We start from the raw sequence: 26,147 nt of genomic DNA, 5'->3' as shown, positions 1-26,147 counted from the left end.
GGGTCTCACTCTACTGACGAGGACAGTCGTGGAGTATGAGAGACAGTGACTAATAACATTTGGCTCACTAACTCCAAGACTTTTAACCTTAACTAGTCTGAAATGACGAGTTAACTGGTTAGGTTGATTAAACAGTTGCATTTGTATGGCAGCAGTAAAAGTACACGTCTTTGAATAACATGCGATTGGCAAACCATGCTACAGAAACTCTGGGATCGCAAGCAATGGAATGAGCGTGGATATAAAGTCACGGTAATTCTATGAGGCCATGATTCAAATGATTCCTACACAAAGCCACAGCTCGCTCCATTACAGCCCTCCATGGGACGGCTGGAAGGGTTTGTAAGCGTGGCCTTTTCCAGAAGCATGGATAGAATGAGCACGGCATGCCTGGCAAGCATGGTCAGAGAAGCATGCAGAGTGCAAGGTCATATCAAAAGCGCCAATACCAGTCTCAAATGTGGCGGACAAAATGAGTGGAAGAAAATAGGGGTACGGCAAAACCAGTCTTGTGCACGCATTTGCTCACCTGGAATGACAGAGATAGTTTTCAAAGCTCGGAGAACCCTGAACGTTCTCAGCGCTGAGACATTGCCCAGGTCCACAAACTCTGTCACATATCTGTAGTAAGGGAGGTCACACACAGACACAAATGACAAACACAGACACAACACAAACACCAAAGGAAATAAACAACACCACAACAAAACAAAAAGTACAATACGTCACATCAGGGCCCTAACCCAACACCTGACACCAACCCCGGGCCATCTTACCTGGGATTACCGAAATAGTTTTCAAAGCCCTCAGTACCCTGAAAGTGCGCAGAGCTGAAACACTGCCTAGGTTTATAAACTCGGTTATATACCTGCAGAATCAAACCAAAGGTGACTTGTAACGGAACCACTCGGGCAGGGTTTGAGAATGGGGCAAGTGAGGGTCTTATGTGCAAGTTACGGTTTTATTTTGTTTCCCTGAAAAAAATTAATATAAATGTGTGAGGAACACATCTTTTAAAAAATGGGCAAAAAGAATTCAAAAGTATATTCTTTTTTTTTAATATTTATTTATTTATTTATTATGTATACAATATTCTGTCTGTGTGTATGCTCGAAGGCCAGAAGAGGGCACCAGACCCCATTACAGATGGTTGTGAGCCACCGTGTGGTTGCTGGGAATTGAACTCAGGACCTTTGGAAGAGCAGGCAATGCTCTTAACCTCTGAGCCATCTCCCCAGCCCCTCAAAAGTATATTCTAGAGAATTGGCAGATTAGGGCATTCTGAGATTCAGGCTCTTGGACAGTGTGGGATGTGTGGATTTCGGCGTGACGTTACGGTCAGCCCATTTACTTCTTAGCAAGCAGGAAAGGCCATGAGGTAGCAAAGACTTATATACCCAGTTCTGTGAATAATTTCCTAAGAAACAAAGACAACTTTTTGTAGCAGGAGCCTCACAAAAACAAATTCACATTAGAGTGACTGCCCGGTTGACAATGGGCAAGTGCCTCCACGGCAGCATCTACGACTTCTCCAGGACTGGGTTGTATATGTTATCTACGACTTCTCCAGGACTGGGTTGTATATGTTTTGCAACTATGTCTACATGTGAGGTTTTAGCCTATGACACTTAAAAGCAAGGCTCAAAAAAAAAAAAATCCAGATCATGAGATCAGAGCAAAAACTGAGGTATAAGCCCATTTTATCACCAGGTCTGTGTCTGACAAGGACACAGATTTTGAAAGCACACCAATGTATGCTTTATAACTCTAGAGAGTAGAGATTGTCTTCACAGAAGTGAAAGTCTGCTCCTGTTTCAGGCACTCGGTGCACACACCTCAGTCACACCTCACGGTGGAACTGCATCTTCTCCTGATGTTTAGGCCCACACAAACATGCAAACGTTTTCCTCCTTTCTCACATCTTTCCACACACAGCCCATGTCCCACTCCAAAGGTCCCCTCGCCCATGGCACACTTCCTTAACACAGAAATAAAAATACTAGAGCCATCTAGTTCTTCGATCCTCAGCTAAGTTTCTCAAACAGAAACTTTTCTTAGCTGAAGCACACCGTGTAAGCAGACCACGGCGTCTCTGGCAAACCAGACTGCTGGGTGCAGTGAGCACACCGTGGAAAACCACGGCATCTCTGGCAAGAGTTGGCACCGCTGCTTAGAAACTTTCCTGGATGCGCCAGCCCACATACTTCAGCTCTTGATTTGAGTCAAAGACCTTAAATGCGTTTTCAGCCAAAAGTTTATACCCAAAATAGTTTGTGCCTTCACAGAGGCCCTCTAGAGATGGGCGTGAGGACCTTGGTCAGTGTCATAGAGGAGATAAACTATGAAGGCAGAGAATCACTGCCTACTGGCCTCCCAGCTCTGAGGCCTCCTTTTACCCACATGAACGCGCTGTTGTCTGAGAACTGAGAGGAGCTGGCAAGCAAGAGCCATACTCAAAAACCCATGGGCAAGATGCATTTACCCAAGAATTCCCATTCTGCAGCCAGGTGTCATGTACAAGCTTGCAATCTCAGCATTAGGAGAAGAGGTAGGAGGATCAGGAGTTGGAGGCAGCCTCAGCTATATGGTGAATTCAGGGATAACCTGTGCTACGTGAGACTCTACCTCAAAAAATAAAAAGATTCTCCATTCTGCTAAGCACACACACTCACACTCACTTGCACCATCACGCAAGCATACAGGTACACACCCACGCATGAACACGCATGCCCACACGCATATGCAGTCATATTCAGAAAAGAGTAAAATAAGCACAGAACTTACGCCATCATGATGACACTGAAGTCTAACCAGTTCCACGGGTCTCGTAAGAAGGTGAAGCCGTCTATGCAGAAACCTCTTGCGATGATTTTCACTAGTGACTCAAATGTGTAAATCCCTGTGAATGTGTACCTGTAAGGATGTCAACAGTTGAGGTTATTCCCAGCAGAAACTTTTGATAAACCTTTTTAGGTAACACTTGCCTGAGGTGTAGCTTCACCACACAGACAGTGCCAGGGAGAAAAGAGCACCTGACCAAAGCTGCTGACACACCCTCAAGCAACTGGGATGCTACACTAGGGTCTGACTGGTGCTCCACCCAGAGCAGGGTCACTCTGGGACAGGCAAGGAGACTCCCAGAGGGAGGAGGGCACAGGATGGCAAAAGCCCCTGCTAGTGAGGAAGGGCAATTCCTCCCAGAGCTGTCTGGCTTCCTAGAATTCATTCTAAGGCTATTTCCTGAATTCTACATCATCTTCAGTGGCCCCACCCCTAATACCTTGCAGTCTTTGAGCCAAACAAGCGAACAAAGGAAGGAACACTTACTCCACATTCTTGGACCACTCGGGTGGGTTACTAAAGGTCATGAACACACAGTTGGTCAGGATAGTGCACATGATGATCATGCTGAAGACTGTAGAGAAGAGTTAAGGGCTCTACCAAATCCGCCTGGCCCATTCATTCCAAGTCTCATGAGATCTGAATTTGCAGGCTGAGGGGGACAGACACAGGAGAGGAAAAGACTGACCAGTAGGTGGGCTGGACAGCCCTTTCCCTCCCTAGAAGACTGCCACTGCCCCACCACTTTTGGATAAACTTGCCACTTCCCATGCCAACTATGGAGCAATACCCTAAATACTTAACCCGTTGTGAACAGGACCTAGAAGTCACCAAAGACCCCAAGGACATCAGAGAAAGTAAATCTGTACTTTCCCCCAAGATTCAAGTACTGCTAATGATCCTGAGTAATTAGTCATTTGAAAATCTAGAGGTGGTTGATGGTTCTTTACTCCAGGGTCTTCCCAGGGGCTGGAGGTATCTTCTGAGCAACAGCCCAGTCAATTGTGCATTGAACGTGTCTCACCTGAAAACCAGTGTGGCATTGTTAGGTAGAGACTCCTAGGGCACCTGCAGGCCAGTAGTTCTGAGACTCAGGTAACAGGGTGAGTCAATTTGATCATTGTGTAGGCACCCTTGCTATCCAGGATCTTTCTCAGCCCTTCCCGATCTTATCTACTGCGAGGAATTACTCAGACTGCATCAAGCCAGAGCTCACTCCCTCTTATGAATGTTATTCCCATCTTTATCTTACCAGTGGAACTTTAAAAACAATGCTTCTTCTAGCTTGACTGTTTTTCTTCTCTATCTATAGCTGGAGTATCCTTGGGGTGGGGAAAATAACATATCCTTTAGGGACAGGAGAGGAAGACACATCCCATCTGTGGTTCTGAAAGGGACACCGTCTAATTGTAAATTATCTATTTCTTGTAACACAACTTCACAACTGTGGTACTATATATTCCAGAACCAAGTTCCACGCAGCAGCAGCTCACTGACCTGAACCTCTGAGTTGCACTGTGTTTTCTGCGACCTCTCTGGAGGATGCAGTACTCTTGGATGCACGGCACTAAGTGCTGTTCAGTGAAGTGCCAATCACGCGCAAGTTTAGTCACTGTGCCAAGACACTAAACCCACCAGCTCATTTGTCATGTGTCATATGCTCTATATTAATAGGATGTAAAGGCTGTTACTTTCCCACTTAAGGGGAAAGCAAATCCCACAAAAAATTCCTACTTATCCAGTCTGTATCTAAACCTCTGTGCCAAGGAGTTGATTTCATCTGAGAAATACCAGGTACTTTTTAAGCTCTTTGCTCAGGAAGAAAAAAGAAATTCTATGGCATTCATTCAGCTATTGTAATTCAAGATGTAGTTTTCAAAAACATCCTTGTATCAGATATTAACACATTAACAAGCTGAATTATCATGGAATAAAATTACTAAAAAGCCAAAACTTCAGTATAAGGTTAACATTTTAATTAGCCCCCATAATGACAGTAAAAAAATCCTAGACTCCAGTAATATTTTTTAAAAAAATGAATCTGCAGAAGCTCAGCTGGGGATCCAGCAGGACTTTATTCCTAACCCTCGGGCTATGGTGGCCGCAGTCAGCTGCAATGCTGGTGGAGCAGTACACAATACAGTCGGTCGTCACACCCTTGAAGACGTGCAAGGCCCACAGCACTCATTCCTGGTGCAGAAAAGGATATGAATGTATCAAAATTTTAATAGCTATTCTTCTTATCAGGTTAAAAGGACTTAAAATGTACAAGGCAGGCGTGGCACTAAATCTGAAGAGAGTTTTCCCTCTGTTTAATACTACAAAGGTCTGTGGAGAAAGAAAAGGAGAAGTCATTACAATATGAGTACTAGTCATCAACAAAACATTTTTCTAGGTAAGAAATAAATTCTCTCAGAGCAGTGAAATAGCTTCTGTCCCTCCCCCCACACCAGCACCCAGCCCTCAGGCCAGGTCACACATAGAGGCCACAATACTAGCAGGTTTACAGTTGGAGAATTCTGACCTCTCTATGCCAGCTCCAGACTGACCAGTGAGTATATTCACTCACTGAGGGCTGACTTTCTCCAGGAATTACAACTCAGCACCGACTGACCATGCGTCAGGCAATGCTGGAGGTGTTTACGAGCCACTGGTGAACAAGACAGTCCTGTCTGAGGAGTTCATATTCCAACCAGGAAGACAGTCAGCATGAAACACAAGAAGTCAACTCTGCCGAGCCTGACACACAGAAGGTAGGACTGTTAGGGCTGTAAAGGAAGTGGTCAGAGCCATCCTGTTAGGAAGCCTGGGCGAAACTGAAGGAAGCAAGGACGATGAGTTTTCTCACCAAGTTTTCTCACCAAGTCTTCTCGGTCTGGCTTCTAGGAGCTTCTGACATTAGCCTTGCCAAATCATTCACTTGTATTTCCTAGCATGAATCCTCCTATTGAGTCAAACTAGCCATGCCTCAGAACAGGCTATAGCAACACATAACATGGTTTCACATTGCCCAGCCACCCGGTGTTAAGCTGGGGGGTGGGAGAGGGCACAAAATTGAACAGAACTATGCTTTATGGAAGGGTATATGTGAACTTGTGATCATGATGGCGGTTAAGTGCAATGTTCAAAACAAAAATATGAGAGACAGCAGGACAAAGGAGCTCCCTCAGACTGTCTGTGGGAGCCAGGATGTGCTCAGAGAGGAAAACAGGGACGGAAAGAAACTGACTGAGGAGATGAAGAAGGTGAGGGTGGCCAGAAAAGGGAACGGCAGAACAGGCACGGCTGTGCACAACTGTACTGTCTTAGGGTGCTGACAAGCAGTTCTATGTCCGAAGAAGACAGCCGTCTGCGGAGCTGGAGACAGATGCAGGACCCACCAAACTGGGAGTCCCAGTGGAGGTTCAGCCAGCGCAAAAAATACAGCAAAGAGCCAAATGTAAGTCACTTTTATGTTGCTTTTTAAAAAAATTGTTTTTATTTAGAATGATAGATACCTAGATTTTAAAAACATAAGATACACCGGGTGGTGGTGGTATACACCTTTAATCCCAGCACCTGGCAGGCAGATAGCAGTGAGTTGGAGACCAGCCTGGTCTATAGAGTGAGTTCTAGGACAGCCAGGACTATTTCTCAGAGAACCTTGTCTCAAACTAAACCAAACAAACAAACAACCCCCTCCCCAAAAAACAAAACAAAAAAAAATAAAAAACTAAAAAAAAGTAAGATTAAGTTCCATTCTATTACCCAATGGTAATTTTTAGTGCCAGTTTTTAAATATCCTTGCAGAATTTTTCTTTATAAGTATTAGCATACAGATCTATCCTTAAACAGTCTTTCCCTCCAGCGAGATTGCACTATAAATACTCTTCTGCACCAAGCATTAAAAATGAACCCTACAAAGAAAAGCCCAGGGACCAGATGGCTTCACTAATGAATTCTACCAAATGTCTAAAGAATTAGCACAAACTCTTCCAAAAAAAAAAAAAGAGAGGGGAATAATTCCCAACTCATTCTGTAAGGTTACTTTATACAGAACTGGGTAATGACAGGAAGAGAATACTATAGATCACAGGATTTATAAAATGGACACAAAAGGCCTCAGCAAAAATACTAGCCACCAAACCTATCATCCCGTGAAGGACTGAGTATCTGACTACATGAGATACAGCCGAGAAGTACAAAGACAGCTTAACCAAAAAAAAACCAATATTGTGACACGGTCTGTTAATGCAAGGGGACACACACACTGACCTTAGTAGAGGCAGAAAATGCTCCAATAAAATCTAATGTCCTCTCATGACAAAGCCACTGACAGGAGTTTAATCTAATGTGTACCATTGGGGACCCTCAGCCAGCGTCTGTCTGTTTTTCTCTCCTACCCCTTCCTCTACTTGCTCTCTTCAAAACCCAGTCTGAACATGTTGGAGGCAGGGACCAAGCTCATGCTTCTTGTGTGGTTCCAATACAGCGCTCAGTCCACACACTCCCAATGAGCAGGTGTTGGCAGGTTACATTTTTTATATTTATTTGTTTATTTATTATGTATACAATATTCTGCCTACACGTATGCCTGCAGGCCAGAAGAGCCAGACCTCATTACAGATGGTTGTGAGCCACCACGTGGTTGCTGGGAATTGAACTCAGGACCTTTGGAAGAGCAGCCAGTGCTCTTAACTGCTGAGCCATCTCTCCAGCCCCTGGCAGATTACATTTTAAGTTCCTTTTTTTTGCTTTTATTTTATATTCTCTTCATCTGCCAGAGTACCACAGCCTCTCCACCTGCAGAGCAACTTTGGCGAGCATCTCTGTTGGTTTAGAAGAGCCCACGTGCCCCATCATGTCTGATGCAGCACTGCACTGGCCCTCTCCCTACCTCAGGACATAGAGGTTCTGTTGTGATCCTCAGAAAAAGCCCAATCCTAAAGCAAGCAGAACTAGAATATCTGGGCTTAGCTTAAAACAGGTCAAGGGCAGAGATTTGGTTCTTCCATTTCTTGGCTTCCCAAAGAAATAAATGGGCCACAACAATCTCTCTTTCTGAAGTACTTGTACCCCTCTGTGTTTCTATAGCAACTCTCTATGAAATGCCAGGCCTTTCAAATAACCTCCTCATCCAGCCTCCTAATATTCCCATAAAGTATTGGTAAAGAAGGAATTCTTAACCTGTATGCATCTTACAAAAGCTCAGGAGAGGGACACCACCCATAAAGGTCACATGGCAGAGAGCAGTACATTATGCCAAGCTCAGGGCCTTTTTACAGCCTCTACTGTGCCAGATGGGGTGGTAATTTCATGACTACATGACAGAATGAAGTTGACATGGGGGATGGATTCTCTGGTAAATGGGAAATTTGAGCTCTTGGGTATACCATATAAAGTAGCTAAGAATAGTGGGGAGAAAAACCAACTGGTCCATGCACCAGGGCCTAAAGTTCATTCTTGCCCCCCACTCACCTAAAGCCTGTATGTACTAAATTGCCTGCTCACCTTAAGTGACAACCAACAAGACTTTAGAAAAAAAGAAAATCCTACTCTCTTTACTCTTCATGTCCTTGTCTCTCGGGTTGGTCACATGGGAGGTGCTTCCTATTGTACACAGAAGGGGCTCAATAAATGCTGTCTGTTTGTTAATGAAAAGCTAGCCAGGGTTCTGGTGTGATGAATCAGAAAACTGAGGAGCCTGAGGAAAACCAGGTGCTTTTATAGAACCTAAAAAAAAAAAATGGTTTTGCAAATAGAGACTTTACCAGTTACAGTTCATTCATGAAATATAACTCTCATAATGTAGAGACAATATTGCACACAGAATAAGATAGTTTAACATTACCGTTCTAAACCCTCAAACCCTACCAGCTATAAAAGACTTTTCTCTACTTGGAAAGTAAGAACCATCTTTTTACACCCAACTCCTGAAACAAGTGCACATCTTTGACACTTTCAGTAGCGAGTTGCTCTATAATTTGCTTTATCATTAAAATAACGAGATTTACTGATAATTTGCATGTAGTGTTTCTTAAGCATGCCTTCTGGATGAAGCAAGAGAGCGTCTGGACCAACACAACTCAAAGCTTAGGAATTTCCGAGTGCACACTGGTGCTCGCAGGACTTGTAAGTGTGAGACACAGGAAATGAGTGGTGCTGGCAGGCTTTCTCTGTAACTGCACACACAGGAAACTGGTGCGGGACAATTGTCTGTATTATGTCAATCATGCTTTAAATAAACGCTGATTGGCCAGGCAGGAAGTATAGGTGGGACAACCAGACAGGAAGTAAAAGTGGGGCAATGAGAACAGGAGAGTGCTGGGAAGGAAGAAGCCCATTCCTCCCCAGTCCTACCCAGACCACTGAAGAAGCAGGATGTGACCTACCCCGCTTAAAAAAGGTACTGAGCCATGTGGTTAACAGAGATAAGAATAATGGGTTAATATAAACTATAATAGCTAATATGAAGCCTGAGCTAATGGGTCAATCAGTTTATAATCTTATGGAGACCTCTGTGTGATTTTCTTTGGGGGCTTACTGGCTGTGGGAACTGGGCAGGACAGAAACCCCAATGAGCAGGCCCCCATGTTACAGGATATGAGCGGTGCTGGCAGGCTTTCTCTGTAAGTGCACACATAGATGCTAAGTACTGTGGAGTGCACTCTCTGTCACAATAGTGACTGCCACTGGCAACATCTAAACACACAGGAATGGCTGTATCCTGCAGAACTTCATGGTCACACAGAACTCATAGTTTTCACAATCCAGCTACTTGGGAATAGGCAAACTGTACTTAGCTTAGCTAGCGGGCCACACAAGCTGGATGGTTGCACTGATCTGGCCCTGAAGACTAGATTGGCTGCACTGGAGTCATTGAGAACTTTTTAAAAACAGAGATTGCTAACTCCCACCTCCAGCAGTGGCTAAATGAGTCTGTGCAAGAGTTCAGAGACTGTCCCACCAGGGAGCAAGCAGATCATCCCTCGGCGCCTGTCCTGAAACACTTGGGGCTGTCTCCAACTTCCCTCCCTAGCTGTGTGGTCAGATGAAGCACATTTAGAAAATGGGAGAAGCCTGCTGGTTGGATGTGGCAACAACCTTTCCAGCCTTGTTATCTATGATGCGATAGTTTAGACATTTCACAAGACACCCCTGATGACATGCAAAAAGCAGCCAGCCACACTTCTGAAGAGAAAACCTACCATTATCTATTCTCCCACACTCCATCTGGAGGAACTCTTGGGACTTACTCTGCCCTCTCATGTTAGTCTATCAGGACCAGGGATGAGGCTGCTTGATACTGCATGGAAACCACAGCAGCGAGGGGCAGGGGCAGCCTCGTGGGGGCAGAGCCCTACACACCCTGCCTTCGTGCATTGTGCTGTCTCCTCTGCTTTTACATATGCTCTTCAGAGAACACTCTGGGTATGGAAGGGATACGGGATAGCATTGTGGTCTGGATATGAGACACTTCTTATAGACTAAAGGCTTGGTCCCTAGTGCCAGCAGTGATCAGAGGTATGGCTTTTAGGACGAGGCTGGATCATAAGGGCTCTAATCTAGTGCCTGGATGAATCCATTGTCACAGCTATAATCCTGCAGCATTACTGGAAGGTGGTGGAGACTGGGAAGCAAGGTAGGAATGCATTGTGGTCTGGATATGAGACACTTCTTATAGACTAAAGGCTTGGTCCCTAGTGCCAGCAGTGATCAGAGGTATGGCTTTTAGGACGAGGCTGGATCATAAGGGCTCTAATCTAGTGCCTGGATGAATCCATTGTCACAGCTATAATCCTGCAGCATTACTGGAATGGGTGGAATGAGAGGGACCGCTCTGGCTGGGTGTATTTTGTTCCTGGCCCCTCCCTCCCTGCTGCTGGTTCCCTGGTGCCATGAAGCAAACAGCTTTCTTCTTCCATGCCCTTCTGTCAGGACTCTCTTTCATCACAGGCTTGAAAGATGGAGCGAGCTGACCATGAACTGGACCCACTGGAACCAGAAGTCAAAATGCGTCTTTCTTCCTTGAAGTTGCTATCCTCAGGCATTTGTCACAACAACAAGACAATGAGTAACATAAACAGGTATGTCGGAAAATTCTGTGATAAAAAATATAGTTGAATTTGTTTTTGTTTTCCGAGGCAGGGTCTGACTATGTAGCCCTGGCTGTCCTTGAACTCACTCTGTGGACCAGGCTGACTTTGAACTTAGAGATCCACTTGCCTCTGCCTCCAGAGTGCTGGGATTAAAGGCCTGCACCACTGCAGCCTGTCCCATAACTGAAAATCTAAAGCATTGACATGGTTCTTTATCTTAACATTTTCACTGCTCAATGGTAAGATCCAGAAAACACGATGTATACCTTGTTCAACACAGCTTCAACACTGACCCTTCAAAACCTAGCTGGGGAAGGAGCAAGTGTTAGTCTTGGATGAGAATACTTCTTAAGCAATGATCACTTGGTGCCCATAAAGTCCAGGCTATTTTACTCAATCTGTCTTAAATTAGATCTTTGTGAAGTAAATGAGTTAAAAGGAAATTGAAATTGGACTGTGGTTTACCGCCCAAGGGGAAATATCCGTTTCTAACAACAGCCAGCGAGTGCATCTGAGCACAAAGCCCATTAAGAGCAGTAAAACAGTTCTTAACAAATTATGGCATGGAGTATTAATAAATGTGTCACGTTGGCATAAAATGAGCCTTCTAAAAAGCACAGGCTTTTCATTTCTAATTAGCAATGTGAGGTTTGGAGCACGTGAGTTAGGAGTATGGCCGCTGCTAACTCAGGGTGCAAGGTCTTTTGTTTGGGGCCTATGATTAGGGAGTCATTTTGCACAACCAGGTACAAGCACATTCATAAGCATACCAAACAAATGACAGCATAGTAGAAACACAATACAACATACACAGCTTCACAGCAATACAGTGTGGCCCATTTATTAGCATGTTCTCAGCCCTACACTCCAAACCAGAACAGTTTCTAAACCATCTAAAAAGTATAAATGAAAACAACAAAAGAAATAATAAAAAAGATGCCATGTGGACAAGTAGAGAACAACACAGAACAGAAAATGTCTTAAGGAACTGGTCATTCAGTAGTCCCGGGTCAGCCATGTGACACACGGCTCAGGAGAGTGACTCCCTGCGTGGTCACATTCTCTGCCTCCTGAGCAGGCTGCCATCACACAGGGAACCAGCAAGCATCTAATAGCGTCCGGGCTCTAGGCCCCCTATCTAACCTATAAGAAGGTAGCTGGAAACAGATCCTTTAGCTGCAGCTGCACAAATGGTGGCTGTCTCCAGAACCTGGGTCTGAGGCCAGAACGGCCTGGCTCTCTCACTTTGGACTGGTTTCTACAGCCACACGTTCTTACCTGCTAAATCTGTTCTATGTCCCATATTCTCTCAGCCCTGATGTGGCAGCCATCGCTATCAACTTAACTGGGTTTAGAATAACCGTGGAAATACACCTCTGGTGTGTCGGCAGAGGTTTCCCAGAAATATTTAACTGAGAACAGAAGGCCTAAATGAGGACAGAAGCCTCAATTCTCAATACCACCAAGGAGTTTTCCAGTTTGAGAACAGCTACCTGGAGAAATGCCTGCCCATGGTCAGCCTTGAAGGTGGGCAAAGGCAGCTGTACCCACTAGGGTACATAGCAACTGCAATTTATAAGGCTACATTACAAGTCAGCCGTAGAACCTGGTGCTACTGTCCAGATGGTACTGGTTTTGTAGGCGTAAGGGGCATCACTGAGGCCAGGCAAAGTATGGCAGGGCCGGACTTCCTGCCAGGAGGCCCTGAGACATCACTGCATGAAGGTGAGAAGGTAAAGCCTAAATTGCAAGGAAGACCTCAAAATGTGGCAAATCTACTTAGGACAGCTGCAGCCATAGAGTGGATTTGGGCGCCCCTCCCCCTAAGCTATGTGTGCTATGGGCACAACAAAGGACAGGCCCGAGGCCATTGGAGCCCAGGTAATGCTGAACAGGGAACTGCAGGTTTGGTGGCTTGCTGAGCTTTGGTCCAGTCTTTCTGTTATGTAGCCATCCTTCCATTCCAAACTCTCTGTCATTGGATAATCTGTTTCACTTAGTAGAAGCTCACAGTTAAGAGCTTGTCTTGAGTCTCAGCTGAGACTTTGGACCTTTGAACAGTGTTGAGACATACAGAGAGGGAATAAATACATCGTACATTATGAGATGAAAATGAGACCTCAGAGAGGGATATAATGTTATTATTTCGATTAAGCTTATATGCCCAGGTATTAAGTTAACAGCAGATGACATTGTGATGGTTAATCTTCTCTGTCAACTTGGCTGGACTTAGAATCACCATAGAAACGCATTGTTGGGTACGCTTATAAGGATTTTGCACAAAGGTTTCATGGATATAGGGGACTCCATTCCATGGTCTGGGACTCTGGACCAAATCAAAAGGAGGTGGTGAGCTGAGCCTGGTCTACACCACAGCTTCAGGGCAGTCGGAAGTCACAGAGAGACCCTGTTTCATAAACAAAACAAACAAACAAACAAACTTGATGACACCAATTCCTGATGATCTGCCTAAGCTATGGTCACAGGGTGAGGAGACAGGAATTGAGGAGAGTTTCTAGGACCCAGATTTGCTGGTTCCAAGCAGGGCTCTTCTTGCCATGATGGGTCATCTGATCTACCTCTTATACCAGTGGATTGTCTAATTAATCCCCTTACTGCTCACAAAAGCCACGCATACCTGAGAGCACAGGTGCTTATGGTTCTCAGGGGTTGGCCGGGGGAACTCAATGTGAACACCACATCTACCTGTGGCTATCCACTCTTCCTAGCTACACCTGGTCACAGGGAGCCACCTGACAAGAGAGCAGCAAAGCCAGCATAACACTGCTCCCCAGGGCAATGCAAGTCTGAACCTTCTCCCTGGCCAGGCTTCCTGACCTCCTGCAATGGAAGTTTCTCCTCTTAAGGTATAAGGATTGCAGATGTTGAAGAACACAGCAAAATGAAGCAGGTTCTGTAAAGAATAGCCACAATCTAGAAAGGCTCTCACCTTCCTCTCCTAAAGCAACAGAGGAGAATGGCTGAGCCTTTGACTCCCAAGACCTGGATTCCAGGCCAGCGCTGCTGCTGGTTGGCTCTCAGGATCCTGGATACTTACTTCAGGCTGGTACAGGGTCAGCACTCACAAGAGACCCTGCTGCTGTGACTGCTTTTCACCATCCGTGGCACCAAGAATCTATACCTGGGTTCCGGTCATTAGAGTACTGTGCACTGCTAGACTGGAGTACAGAAACCCCCAGAGGCCTCTGAAAGGCTGCACTGGCTCAAATGGTGCCAGAAGGTATTCCCGACCTGGGACACTCTGACAAGGAAGAAGACAAGACTCCTCAGAACACGTTCTATGCTGTAGTCACAACTAAATCCACTATTTTAAACAACTCAGCCTTTCTGTTCCGTCTCTCAGCCTCAGTATACAGCCCCTGATATCTGACTGCTCTCTCCTCTCCTCTTCCAGGTGACTTACTAAAAACCATTTTATACTTAGAGATCTAGCTCCCACAACACTTCCTCTCTAAAGGCAGCCCTGTCCAACCCTCTGAGACAGAATTGCTCTCCCTTCAGGACATCCTCACAATATGCCCTTCACTCCTGTCAGAGCAGGCGCTTAGAAAACTGTCATTATAACTCAGGCACCAGCATCACGAGATGCACATCCCACCGGGTGGGGCCTATCTTCCACCTACCACGCCTGTCTCAGCTCAGCAAGCAGAGGACATAATATGATGGGCTATACATGTTTATTGAATGTTATGACTGAATTTCCTAGACACGAAGAAATTAAACAATGGAAATCAAATAACCAATAGCTATATCCAGCCTTTTGTTAGATGCTCAGTGATACTGGAACCTTTCTGACCCTTGGCTCACCCACCTCTAAAAATCCATTAACTTTAGATTTTGAAAGTCTTTTCATGTTTTCAATGCCTTGAATATCATGGTGAAGATATGGCATGAAAAATGACTAAAAAAATGCCAATACATCTAAAGTGAAATGACGGCAAATTCCGCAAATGATAACAGAAACCCCAACAAAACCTCTTTCTGCAGCGCACACCTGATAGGGAGCAGAGTATGGTGCTCTCTGCTGTGCACAGCAAGTGCCCAGACTGCAGAATGCAACCCCGGTCTTCCACATGCAGGCTGAGTGAGAGAGCGAGTTACTGGAATAAGAAAGCTAATGTTTTAAAGCTAGATTCTCTTTCCTAACTTTGAAAACATGCACGGGGCTGGAGTGACGGCATGAAGGCTTAGAGGACTTGCTTCTGGAAGGCCTAGATTCAGCTCCCAGTACCCATGCGGCACTCACGACTGTCTGAACTCCAGTTCTAGGAGATCTGATGTCCTCTTCTGGCCTTTACAGGCATCAAACATACACACGGTACACAGACATACATACAGGTAAAATACTTGTTCACATAAAACAATGACAAAGGAAAAACGCGTCATAATACCAGCATTTCTTTAATATTGGCAATCCTCAGAGATGATGGGAACTTGGATATCTGGAATATTGGTGGTGCTATCAGAGATAAAAGTGAGAGGCTTTAGGGAGAACAACCCCATTGTGAGCATGCTAGGTCACCTGTGGGGAATCCACAGGGCTGGCTGGGATGATGCTGAGTTGTACAGAAGCAACCCAGGCTGAAGGTGCAAAATGAGTGGCCTGGTTCTGAGACAGGGTGAGGTCACCCAGTGTGACTGTCAAGTGAAAACAGGGACCAAGGCCAGAGCTTAGGGGAAGAATAGGGTGGAAGGAAGGAGAAAGAACCTGAGATAGAAGAGAATTCAGGGGAAAGAAGTAATTGATCACCAGTGTTAACCCAGATGAGAAAAGATCTTAAAAAACACCACCCACCCTTGGGAGATCTCAGGATGCCAGGAGAAAGGTGATGCCGCAGGATGGACGGAGTCAAGGCTCCACTATAACTCTTGAGGGCATGAGGAATGGCTACATCAGCGGGGGAGATGGGGGGAGATGGGGTTCATGAGATGGAAGAGCGTTGCCCATGATGATCATTGATGGGGCAAATGACACGCAGAGAAAGAAGAGCTAACTTCTGTCTAGGACAATCCAGAGGCAGCAGCAAGGCGAGGCAAAGGCCACACAGGGCCTAGTTTTGAACAGCAGATGGACGGTCATCCTCTAGAACCAGAAGAACTTTTTGCTGAAACATTATCTGACAGACCAAAGTTTGCGGCCTCAGCAGAGCGTATAGACTATAGGTTTTCAGAACTTGAATCAGAAACCCTATGGTAGAACGGCAGTCAACAAAAATGGCTCGTGCCAACCAGGTTGTATGTAAAGAACTCCTTACAGCTTCTGTGTGACTTCAGACACAGTAAGTGAGAGAAGCCTCTGTGTAGAGATGTCAGCCTTGCTCTCCTGACTGGGACAGGGCTAAAATGAAGTTAACTATTCCATAAAAAACGATCAGCACGATCGCCAAGACACTGCCATCATTTATACGGCAATTATCATTACATAAATCAAAGGTCAATTTTTATTACAGTAAACATCTTTATACCTTTCAGCCGGGGTAAACTAGCTGCTAAAAGGGTCCAGCGGAAAGCAAGGCTGAGGTGAAACAATCTTAGGGTTCACATAGCAGTGGCCCCTGTATGTACAACTGAGTAGCACTGGGGAGGTGGAAGCTTTCCTCTGGCGGGGATAGGCTGATGCTAAGACGGACTGGGGCTCCGTGTAGAAACAGACACCTGGCAAACTTTGGGTTAACTCCTGAACTCATCAGTTCCCTCAAGTTCCCATTTCCACCACTATAAGTCAGACGTCCCTCTGGCCCAGCTCCTTCCCTTGGTTTACATGTGTATCATGGCCACCTTGTCTGCTGTCAGCATGCCTGACTCCCATCTAAGGCCATCAGTAGCTCTCCGCTGTTTACCAAGAAAGGACAAACTAGAGGGCCTCACAGCCTCAGCCATCCAAGCTCTGGGCCCAATCTTCCTGCTCAGTCTTCTTCCCACTGTACCTGAGGCACCCCCTATTCAAGGCATGTTAGACAGACTGGCCTTCCTTCCATACCATGCCTTTATTGCCATTGTGTTCTGTATCCTTCAGAGTTCTAGGCACAAAGCCTGATTCAAATTCTACTCTTGCTGTGGACTTACTGAGACCCTAACACAAAGTGACACTGTACTGTATGCTACTACTATGTTAGTACATTGTAACCGTACTGTATGCTACTACTATGTTAGTACATTGTAACCGTACTGTATGCTACTACTATGTTAGTACATTGTAACTGTACTATATGCTACTACTATGTTAGTACATTGTAACCGTACTGTATGCTACTACTATGTTAGTACATTGTAACCGTACTGTATGCTACTACTATGTTAGTACATTGTAACCGTACTGTATGCTACTACTATGTTAGTACATTGTAACCGTACTGTATGCTACTACTATGTTAGTACATTGTAACTGTACTATATGCTACTACTATGTTAGTACATTGTAACCGTACTGTATGCTACTACTATGTTAGTACATTGTAACCGTACTGTATGCTACTACTATGTTAGTACATTGTAACCGTACTGTATGCTACTACTATGTTAGTACATTGTAACCGTACTGTATGCTACTACTATGTTAGTACATTGTAACTGTACTGTATGCTACTACTATGTTAGTACATTGTAACCGTACTGTATGCTACTACTATGTTAGTACATTGTAACTGTACTGTATGCTACTACTATGTTAGTACATTGTAACCGTACTGTATGCTACTACTATGTTAGTACATTGTAACCGTACTGTATGCTACTACTATGTTAGTACATTGTAACTGTACTGTATGCTACTACTATGTTAGTACATTGTAACCGTACTGTATGCTACTACTATGTTAGTACATTGTAACCGTACTGTATGCTACTACTATGTTAGTACATTATAACCGTACTGTATGCTACTACTATGTTAGTACATTGTAACCGTACTGTATGCTACTACTATGTTAGTACATTGTAACCGTACTGTATGTTACTACTATGTTAGTACATTGTAACTGTACTATATGCTACTGCTATGTTAGTACATTGTAACTGTAGTGTATGCTACTACTATGTTAGTACATTGTAACCGTACTGTATGCTACTACTATGTTAGTACATTGTAACCGTACTGTATGCTACTACTATGTTAGTACATTGTAACCGTACTGTATGCTACTATTATGTTAGTACATTGTAACTGTACTGTATGCTACTACTATGTTAGTACATTGTAACCGTACTGTATGCTACGTTAGTACATTGTAACTGTACTGTATGCTACTACTATGTTAGTACATTGTAACTGTACTATATGCTACTGCTATGTTAGTACATTGTAACTGTACTGTATGCTACTACTATGTTAGTACATTGTAACTGTACTGTATGCTACTACTATGTTAGTACATTGTAACCGTACTGTATGCTACTACTATGTTAGTACATTGTAACTGTACTGTATGCTACTACTATGTTAGTACATTGTAACTGTACTATATGCTACTACTATGTTAGTACATTGTAACTGTACTATATGCTACTACTATGTTAGTACATTGTAACTGTACTATATGCTACTGCTATGTTAGTACATTGTAACTGTACTGTATGCTACTACTATGTTAGTACATTGTAACCGTACTGTATGCTACTACTATGTTAGTACATTGTAACTGTACTGTATGCTACTACTATGTTAGTACATTGTAACCGTACTATATGCTACTACTATGTTAGTACATTGTAACTGTACTATATGCTACTACTATGTTAGTACATTGTAACCGTACTGTATGCTACTACTATGTTAGTACATTGTAACTGTACTGTATGCTACTACTATGTTAGTACATTGTAACCGTACTGTATGCTACTACTATGTTAGTACATTGTAACCGTACTGTATGCTACTACTATGTTAGTACATTGTAACCGTACTGTATGCTACTACTATGTTAGTACATTGTAACCGTACTGTATGCTACTACTATGTTAGTACATTGTAACTGTACTATATGCTACTACTATGTTAGTACATTGTAACCGTACTGTATGCTACTACTATGTTAGTACATTGTAACCGTACTGTATGCTACTACTATGTTAGTACATTGTAACTGTACTGTATGCTACTACTATGTTAGTACATTGTAACCGTACTGTATGCTACTACTATGTTAGTACATTGTAACTGTACTATATGCTACTACTATGTTAGTACATTGTAACTGTACTGTATGCTACTACTATGTTAGTACATTGTAACTGTACTATATGCTACTACTATGTTAGTACATTGTAACTGTACTGTATGCTACTACTATGTTAGTACATTGTAACTGTAGTGTATGCTACTACTATGTTAGTACATTGTAAGTTGCTCGGGGTAAAAGAAGGACTTTATTCAATCTTTGTTCCCCACAGCTGAACTGAATGCATTTTCTGAATTAAATGAGCACATTTTATGTGAGGCTGACCACACTGGCATGTACTCCGCATCAGTCACTTCATAGAAGACGGCTAATAATACAAAGAGAAAAATACTTCGTCAGGGGTGGGCAAGACTGGAGGTTTGTCAACAAGATACTACAGCTTATGTAGTGGGAATTACTAATATCCTTTCACAAGGCCCTTTCTAATTCCAAGGCTCGGTCAGTGGTGTGGAGAGCCTGGTGGGCACTCCACAGCAAGCCAGCCTTGACCAAGATCTCTAAGCCATCAAGAAATCTAATATTTGATCTACCCCTAAGCTTCTAAACAAAACCACTTTTGAAGGGAAAGGAAGAAATGCAATACTGACTAGTTTTGCCTATCCAAAAAGTTTAGCTCACTTTGGAAGTTAAGAAAACTTCTATTGTCACCACTCAGTTTAAACCACATGATGTTTCCGGTGCGTTATCTCACGAGTCATCCATTCGCTCAGCTCATCACTGCTGACTGAACGCTTACTAGAGAGCAGGCCTGGCAAAACAGGCTTAGCGGAATCCACTGCTTTAGACAGGGTACCTCTGTGTCCAGTCTTTACAGTTTTCTGCTTACCTAACAATAGAGCCAGCAGTCCTGACATCTCATCCCCTTTCCTGCCCCGTGCATGCACACGTATTTCACTGTTGCTGGCAGACACTCATTCCCAAATCTGCTTGAATATGTTGGCAGGGGTGCAGAGCCACGCTGTTAAGGGAGTATTTGTGTCCATCAGGTGTGTTCCATTGCACAGCCAGCGTAGACACTTAAAATTAGAGCTATAGATTTAAAAACTTCGGATTATTTTGTTATTAAGGTGTTTTTTCACCCAGTGGTATAGGGAAGTCAAGTGATATTTCATTTTTTTATTCACCAGATCAGCCTAGAACAGTGCTTGTGAGTCAGTGAGGGCAGGGACAGTGCCTGTGAGGGCGGGGACAGTGCCTGTGAGGGCGGGGACAGTGCCTGTGAGGATGGGGACAGTGCCTGTGAGGGTGGGGACAGTGCTTGTGAGGGTGGGGACAGTGCCTGTGAGGGTGGGGACAGTGCTTGTGATGACGGGGACAGTGCTTGTGAGGACAGGGACAGTGCTTGTGAGGGCGGGGACAGTGCTTGTGAGGGCGGGGACAGTGCTTGTGAGGGCGGGGACAGTGCTTGTGAGGGTGGGGACAGTGCTTGTGAGGGCGGGGACAGTGCCTGTGAGGGCGGGGACAGTGCTTGTGATGACGGGGAAAGTGCCTGTGAGGGCGGGGACAGTGCTTGTGATGGGGGGGACAGTGCTTGTGAGGGCGGGGACAGTGCCTGTGAGGACAGGGACAGTGCTTGTGATGACGGGGACAGTGCTTGTGAGGACAGGGACAGTGCCTGTGAGGGTGGGGACAGTGCTTGTGATGACGGGGAAAGTGCCTGTGAGGGCGGGGACAGTGCTTGTGATGGGGGGGACAGTGCTTGTGAGGGCGGGGACAGTGCCTGTGAGGACAGGGACAGTGCTTGTGATGACGGGGACAGTGCTTGTGAGGACAGGGACAGTGCCTGTGAGGGCGGGGACAGTGCTTGTGATGACGGGGACAGTGCTTGTGAGGGCGGGGACAGTGCCTGTGAGGACAGGGACAGTGCCTGTGAGGGCGGGGACAGTGCTTGTGAGGGCGGGGACAGTGCCTGTGAGGGCGGGGACAGTGCCTGTGAGGACAGGGACAGTGCCTGTGAGGGTGGGGACAGTGCCTGTGAGGACGGGGACAGTGCTTGTGATGGGGGGGACAGTGCCTGTGAGGGTGGGGACAGTGCTTGTGATGACGGGATGGTGGGGGGACAGTGCTTGTGAGGACAGGGACAGTGCCTGTGAGGACGGGGACAGTGCTTGTGATGGGGGGGACAGTGCTTGTGATGACGGAATGGTGGGGGGACAGTGCTTGTGAGGACAGGGACAGTGCCTGTGAGGGCGGGGACAGTGCTTGTGATGGGGGGGACAGTGCTTGTGATGACGGGATGGTGGGGGGACAGTGCTTGTGAGGGCGGGGACAGTGCTTGTGAGGCAGTGAGGGCAGGAGTCTTGTTTCTGACCCTGTCCCCACCTAATTCCAGGCCACCCTAGACATGTCACTTACCCATGCAGGGCCTTTGGTTTCTCTAGTCTAGAAACTGTGGGTACACTAAGAACTACTATCCCATATATTTTTCAGTGTCTGTAGACACTGTCCCCGTCCTCACAGGCACTGTCCCCGTCCTCACAGGCACTGTCCCCGTCCTCACAGGCACTGTCCCCGCCCTCACAAGCACTGTCCCCGCCCTCACTGACTCACAAGCACTGTTCTAGGCTGATCTGGTGAATAAAAAAATGAAATATCACTTGACTTCCCTATACCACTGGGTGAAAAAACACCTTAATAACAAAATAATCCGAAGTTTTTAAATCTATAGCTCTAATTTTAAGTGTCTACGCTGGCTGTGCAATGGAACACACCTGATGGACACAAATACTCTCTTAACAGCGTGGCTCTGCACCCCTGCCAACATATTCAAGCAGATTTGGGAATGAGTGTCTGCCAGCAACAGTGAAATACGTGTGCATGCACGGGGCAGGAAAGGGGATGAGATGTCAGGACTGCTGGCTCTATTGTTAGGTAAGCAGAAAACTGTAAAGACTGGACACAGAGGTACCCTCCCCACCTACACCAAATGACACCACGGTGGGCTGAAGACAAGCTGTATTACAGGAATCCAGAAGGGAGAGATTTCGGTTTTGGTGTTATGGCTGGGCGTGGCTGAGCAGGGAGAACTCCCAGAGCTGAAGTTAAAGGAAGAGTACATTCCAAGAGGAGGAGACACGGAGCAGAGTGGGGGCCCTGAGTGAGCAGAGAGCACTTTCCACACTGAGAGCACAGGGTACAAGCAGTCACGGTGACACACAGTACAAAGATTCAGATGTACGCCTGCTCTCCTGCACCATGTGTGGATGAAGAAACCATGGCATTTTATTTGGCCAAGGGCAAATCAAAGACAAAACTGGAATGAAACCTAGGTTTTCCTTCCCAGTTAGGCGCTCTCTCCACTTGCCATCCTGGCAGGCAGGTGTGGGTTGTGGTGGGAGGGAGACATTCTTCCTTCAAAAGTAGCAGAAGGTGGAGAGGCCAACTAAATACCCAGAGCTCATGTCAGGTGAGCAGTTCTGCAGGTGCTGACAACGAGCTCAGGTTCTCAGCACTACACCTCACTCATCCCAAGGGGGTGAACATGCCACAGGGGAATCATCTACATATTTGTGTGTGTGCATGTGTGTGAACGTGCATGTCTCACAAGTGGAAATCAGACACCAACCCATGAGAGGCAGTTCTTTGGTAAGTGCTCTAACCCACTGAGTCACCTTGCAAGCCTGGTTCCAGCTTTTGACAAAGTATCAATAACTTAAAATCAATAATGTAAGGAAGCTGAATTAAATGATGCCAAAGGCCTCCACATTTTAATTTCCTGTGACTTTAAGTGTACTCACTTTGTAGAAAATCAGATATTGAAATGAGATGAACTTTGAGAAAAGTGACCTTTCAGTTCAACAGGAATGCACCATGGTACTTAAAGACACATCGATCCTGCAAGGTGAACTTTTGTTTCTAGGATCTCCTTATAATAGGTCAGATATTAGACACACAGGCCATGTCAATAATCAGGCCTAAGAAATGAGAAGGGGTGGGACTCAGGTAGAAGGGCCTTTAACTAAACCCATGGTCACTTAAAACTCAACAAATTACTGTTCAGCAGCAGACAGTATTTTCTGTAGTGAAGTTAGACACTGTAAGCAGTGAAGGAAAAGCCATTGATTTGATTCTCTACAAGAAAAAAATTGGAGGAAGGGAAGCAAAGTGGGAATTGGCACTGAGAAAACTCAAGACCCCACAGCATAACACAGGGTAGCACACGCTGTAGTGTTAGCCTGAGCCCTGCCTCAGAAAAACTAAACATCAACCACAATAACAATAAAGCGAAACAAAGATTCCACAAGAAACAAAAAGAGAAGAGAGGTGACAGAGGCCAGGAAAACATCTGAGGTCGGTTCTTCACACGCACCTGCTGTGGCTCGCACAGGTATAGAGAAAGCACAGAAGAGCCCAGCAACCATTAACACTGCAGGGGGCCAAGCAGTGCAAGAGAAGCACGGGCATAAGGCAGACATTTTACCAAACACCACTCAACTTTCGGTCAGTAAATAAATATATGACCTATTTTTTAAAGTGAGATTAGTCAAGATATGTATTTGCTCCTTAAATGTACTTATTCATATCAAATAGCTGAAAAATAAGGCCAGAGAGCGAGGGCAGGAGGCACCCTGCAGAACGGTGCCTGCACAGTGTGGTGCACAGCTTCCAGGGTCCTGAGTTTCCTGGAGCACAAGCCATATACAATGGATGAAACCACAGGTTTTAAAAAAGAGAACCCGTTTTCTGTGACCCATGAAAAAAAGAGGAAAGGAAAGGAGAAACAAGGTCCCTGTGGTTCCTTCAATGACAGGACAACTAGAAACCGGGGCTTGAGGATGAAACACTCCTTTACCAGAGGAAGGAGAGCTTATTTTCTAGGAATTATTTACAACAGTTCCTGAAAAACAAACAGAAAGGAACATTTTACGTCACTTCCTCCCCTATGAGTTTTTGATTTGTGGGTTAAATCCCAGAGTGCTGCCTGTAGGAGAAGCTGACTTAACCCATGCAAGGCCTTGGTTAGGAAGCAGGACCAGAAACAGTAACGTAACAAGAACTCGCACGTAAGCTGAGAGAACATGTTATTTTTAATCAAATGGAAAATTCCTCATTTAGAAGGGCAATGGCTATGGATACAGCCAAGTTAGAGGGTATGTGCCTACCATGCTCAGAGCCCTGGGTTCAGGCATCAACACCTTATAACATATGTGTGCTGGTGAAGCCTATAAACCCAGGACTCAGGAGGTGGAAGAAGGAGGGTTAGGAATTCATATGGTTACATGGTGAATTCAAGGCCAGATTGGGCTACATAAGACCCTAGGCAGTTTGGATGCTCAACTTACTAGACCTGGATGGAGGTGGGGGTTCCTTGGACTTCCCACAGGCCAGGGAACCCTGATTGCTTTTCGGGCTGGGGGGAGATTTAATTGGGGGAGGGGGAGGGAAATGGGAGGCGGTGGCGGGGAAGAGACAGAAATCTTTAATAAATAAATAAATTAAAAAAAAATAAAAAAAAATTAACTTGGAAAAAAAAAAAAAGACCCTGTCTGAAGTAGATAGGTAGGTAGGTGATACATAGATAGATGGATAATAGGTAGGTAGGTAGGTAAAAAAGATTAATGTACAACAAACATGTCTGAACTGCTAGCAATGCTTTCTTGACATAATTTGTTTGCTTTATAGTAGCCGTTAGCCAATGGCTATAATGGCTATATATGTTTTATAGACTTTTCTTAATGGTAACATTTAAAGACCACCAAAAGTATAATTAAAAATTATTCTTCTCAGGAAATACTTGCTCTTATGACAGGTCAAAGGCTGAAGCTAAACTTTCCTCTATTTCATGTGCAGTGTGTGTGTGTACTTGTTTCATGTATGCTGGTTATATGTATGTAGGCCTTTGGTGGCCAGGGGTCGATGGCAAGTGTCTTCCTTAATTGCCCTCCACCTTATTTTTGAGACAAAAATCTCTTACTGAACCTGGGGCTCATCAGCTTGGCTAGGCAGCCTGCCTAGTGAGTTTCGGGGTCTACACGCCTCTACATCTCCAGGGACATGCTTCACTGCCAGGCTTCAGGCTCTGTGCGTGGGTGTGAGGGATCTGAACTCAGGGTCTCACATGTGTGCGACAAGCCGTAACCCTAGTCCTTGAAGTCACACTTTCTGTCCCAACAAGCCAGTCCTATGGAGCTCCACTGGCAACAACTGATTTATTCTCTGTAGAGTCCCACCCGTGACCCAGGCACTGGACACAGAGAGAGAATGCCAGTAGGGCAGGGCCCAGGGAAAAGGTATACAAAGGAAAACAAAATCACAGGTAAGAAAATAAAATGGAATTTGCATATAAGATGGAAAAATAAATAATTTAGGCCCTGAGAAATAAAGGGACTTGCTAAGAATCACGAATTATTTTGTAAGGTTTGTTTTTCTTTATTTTTCCCTTCTGATTATTTGTAGTAGTTTGGACAATATTTATACCAGCAAAGAAGACTATAAAGAATGAATGCTGTGAGATGTGGTGGAGTCAAGGTCTCTCTCCAGTCTTCTGTCCTCCGTGTCACCTCAGGCTTTATTCTTCAGACCTGGAAGACCTAGGACCACCCCTCCCACTGCAGCTGCTGTGAGCTAGAACAGATGTGCCTGGCTATGCTTTCCAGAGGGCATCTTGACTGCTTTTGCCATCCATCCCGAGTTAAGGATGTCTTTTAAAACTCATTTATATAGTTATGCAGTGTGTGTGCATGTTCACTGCTGAGAGGGTATGCACACCAGGGCACTCAGGTGACCAGAGGACAACTCACAGGAATCCATTCTCTCCTCCCACCCTCTCAGTGATCCTAGTAAGGATCGATCTCTTAACTGTGTCCCATTAACAAGACAAGGAAGTTAACATTTCTTTTAAAACATACTAAAAACAGTTAGTTAGCAGTTTAAAAGGGCAGTTGTGTTAACAAAAATAGTGTACCTGATTTTTCTATTCACATCTACACAACTCCACAAAACCATCACCCTACCCATTACCTGGAAAACCCAATAGCACTTATTTAAATGACATCTGTTGAATTAGGTGGTCTCCTACAATGGAGGTCAG

The 26,147-nt window shown here is 44.9% G+C and overlaps 1 protein-coding gene across 2 annotated transcripts in view; it reads right to left on the bottom strand.

The window, feature by feature from the left end:
- Scn8a (sodium voltage-gated channel alpha subunit 8) overlaps positions 1 to 26,147 on the bottom strand; it is a 177,063-nt gene that overhangs the window by 87,499 nt on the left and 63,417 nt on the right. For both annotated transcript variants that reach the window (XM_075960706.1, XM_075960707.1), the window contains exons 3-6: positions 5,052 to 5,169; positions 3,328 to 3,418; positions 2,785 to 2,913; positions 530 to 621 (exon numbers count right to left, since the gene is read on the bottom strand). In XM_075960706.1, coding sequence (XP_075816821.1) covers positions 530 to 621; positions 2,785 to 2,913; positions 3,328 to 3,418; positions 5,052 to 5,169 — 430 coding nt within the window. The remainder of the gene's footprint in view (positions 1 to 529; positions 622 to 2,784; positions 2,914 to 3,327; positions 3,419 to 5,051; positions 5,170 to 26,147) is intronic.

Source organism: Microtus pennsylvanicus, chromosome 2 (genome assembly GCF_037038515.1).
Source record: "Microtus pennsylvanicus isolate mMicPen1 chromosome 2, mMicPen1.hap1, whole genome shotgun sequence".
Taxonomy (NCBI): domain Eukaryota; kingdom Metazoa; phylum Chordata; class Mammalia; order Rodentia; family Cricetidae; genus Microtus; species Microtus pennsylvanicus.
Note: the sequence above shows the minus strand (reverse complement) of the source record. Positions and strands in the feature narration are given on the sequence as shown.